Source organism: Oncorhynchus tshawytscha, unplaced genomic scaffold, assembly GCF_018296145.1.
Source record: "Oncorhynchus tshawytscha isolate Ot180627B unplaced genomic scaffold, Otsh_v2.0 Un_contig_4250_pilon_pilon, whole genome shotgun sequence".
Classification (NCBI taxonomy): domain Eukaryota; kingdom Metazoa; phylum Chordata; class Actinopteri; order Salmoniformes; family Salmonidae; genus Oncorhynchus; species Oncorhynchus tshawytscha.
The window spans coordinates 25,001-27,500 of NW_024609099.1; the positions used below are offsets into that span (position 1 = coordinate 25,001).

General features: G+C 40.6%; 1 protein-coding gene across 1 annotated transcript in view; it reads right to left on the reverse strand.

Annotated features, from left to right (window-relative positions):
• Positions 1 to 1,060: 1,060 nt before the first annotated feature.
• The window catches only part of LOC121844276, a 1,997-nt gene continuing 557 nt past the window's right edge, over positions 1,061 to 2,500 (reverse strand). Inside the window, exon 3 of the mRNA XM_042314200.1 lies at positions 1,061 to 2,179. Within this exon, the coding sequence (XP_042170134.1) occupies positions 1,508 to 2,179 (672 nt within the window). The 3' untranslated portion in view covers positions 1,061 to 1,507. The remainder of the gene's footprint in view (positions 2,180 to 2,500) is intronic.

A 2,500-nucleotide genomic window follows, 5' to 3' on the forward strand; every position in this document is an offset into this window, starting at 1 on the left:
GTGTGAGTCAGAGTATTTCCAGGGATCAGTCTGTGTGAGTCAGAGTATTTCCAGGGATCAGTCTGTGTGAGTCAGAGTATTTCCAGGGATCAGTCTGTGTGAGTCAGAGTATTTCCAGGGATCAGTCTGTGTGAGTCAGAGTATTTCCAGGGATCAGTCTGTGTGAGTCAGAGTATTTCCAGGGATCAGTCTGTGTGAGTCAGAGTATTTCCAGGTAGGTTAGGGTGTAGGCCTCTCCAACAGGTCGATCTCCAGCTACCGGTAGCTACCAGCCCACCTATGAGTTGCTCGCCAAACTATTCTGAATAGTACATGAAATGTTCACGTGTTCAACCACCACAAACGGTCATAAACTAATCTCACACAGTATCACAACAAGCTGCCAGCTACTCACTAATCAACACAACGTTGATATCATCCCACCCCTGGTTAGCCACTACTGCCTTTAAAAACAAGCCAATCCTAACACAATATCTGCCCACTTCATTTCCAGTAATATGGCCCCTGTCTGTCTGTGTGGTTGCGTGCGTGTGTCTATCACACCGTGTGTAGCAAGTTGACGTGATAACCGTCTTGTGGGTTGACTGAAATATTTTACCCAAAACCCTTCTCAATTAAATGTTAACTGTAAAGTAGCCTGACCTGGCAGAGGTATATTCATGAGGAAGTACATCATCTATATGTATTAATTGTTATTTTAAAATGTCACTAAACTGGTACATTAGATGGGACATCCCTCACTCACTAGATGCAGAATTAAAGGGCCAGGCGCATAATTAAAGGGACAGACACATAATTAAAGGGCCACACGCACAATTAAAGGGGAATTACACCCCAAAATCTAAATGTGTTTGTTTTCTTCGACCTACTTTTATTTTTCATTATTTCATTTCATTAAGCATTGACATGGACTCAGAACTAATCTAATGTAATCTAATTTAATCTAATGTAATCTAATCTAATGTAATCTAATTTCGTTGAAAAATATATATTTTGAGAGTAAAAAACAAAACCTAAATCCAAGAAAGATAAAAATCAGAAAACATAATAACAGATTGTATAGGGCCTTAGAGCTGTTTATTAACTAGGTATATTGACAGAAAACATAATAACAGATTTTATAGGGCCTTAGAGCTGTTTATTAACTAGGTATATTGACAGAAAACATAATAACAGATTTTATAGGGCCTTAGAGCTGTTTATTAACTAGGTATATTGACAGAAAACATAATAACAGATTTTATAGGGCCTTAGAGCTGTTTATTAACTAGGTATATTGACAGAAAACATAATAACAGATTTTATAGGGCCTTAGAGCTGTTTATTAACTAGGTATATTGACAGAAAACATAATAACAGATTTTATAGGGCCTTAGAGCTGTTTATTAACTAGGTATATTGACAGAAAACATAATAACAGATTTTATAGGGCCTTAGAGCTGTTTATTAACTAGGTATATTGACAGAAAACATAATAACAGATTTTATAGGGCCTTAGAGCTGTTTATTAACCACAGTGCACTACTTCCTCTAGGTCACTAAGGACCAGGGAAGAGTTGACAACATAGTGCACTACTTCCTCTCTAAGGACCAGGGAAGAGTTGACAACATAGTGTCCTACTTCCTCTAGTACACTAAGGACCAGGGAAGAGTTGACAACATAGTGTCCTGCTTCCTCTAGTACACTAAGGACCAGGGAAGAGTTGACAACATAGTGCACTACTTCCTCTCTAAGGACCAGGGAAGAGTTGACAACATAGTGCCCTACTTCCTCTCTAAGGACCAGGGAAGAGTTGACAACATAGTAAACTACTTCCTCTAGTACACTAAGGACCAGGGAAGAGTTGACAACATAGTGCCCTACTTCCTCTCTAAGGACCAGGGAAGAGTTGACAACATAGTGCACTACTTCCTCTCTAAGGACCAGGGAAGAGTTGACAACATAGTGTCCTACTTCCTCTAGTACACTAAGGACCAGGGAAGAGTTGACAACATAGTGCCCTACTTCCTCTCTAAGGACCAGGGAAGAGTTGACAACATAGTAAACTACTTCCTCTAGTACACTAAGGACCAGGGAAGAGTTGACAACATAGTGCCCTACTTCCTCTCTAAGGACCAGGGAAGAGTTGACAACATAGTAAACTACTTCCTCTCTAAGGACCAGGGAAGAGTTGACAACATAGTAAACTACTTCCTCTAGTACACTAAGGACCAGGGGAAGAGTTGACAACATAGTGTCCTACTTCCTCTAGTACACTAAGGACCAGGGAAGAGTTGACAACATAGTGCCCTACTTCCTCTCTAAGGACCAGGGGAAGAGTTGACAACATAGTGCCCTACTTCCTCTAGTACACTAAGGACCAGGGAAGAGTTGACAACATAGTGCCCTACTTCCTCTAGTACACTAAGGACCAGGGAAGAGTTGACAACATAGTGCCCTACTTCCTCTCTAAGGACCAGGGGAAGAGTTGACAACATAGTGCCCTACTTCCTCTAGTAC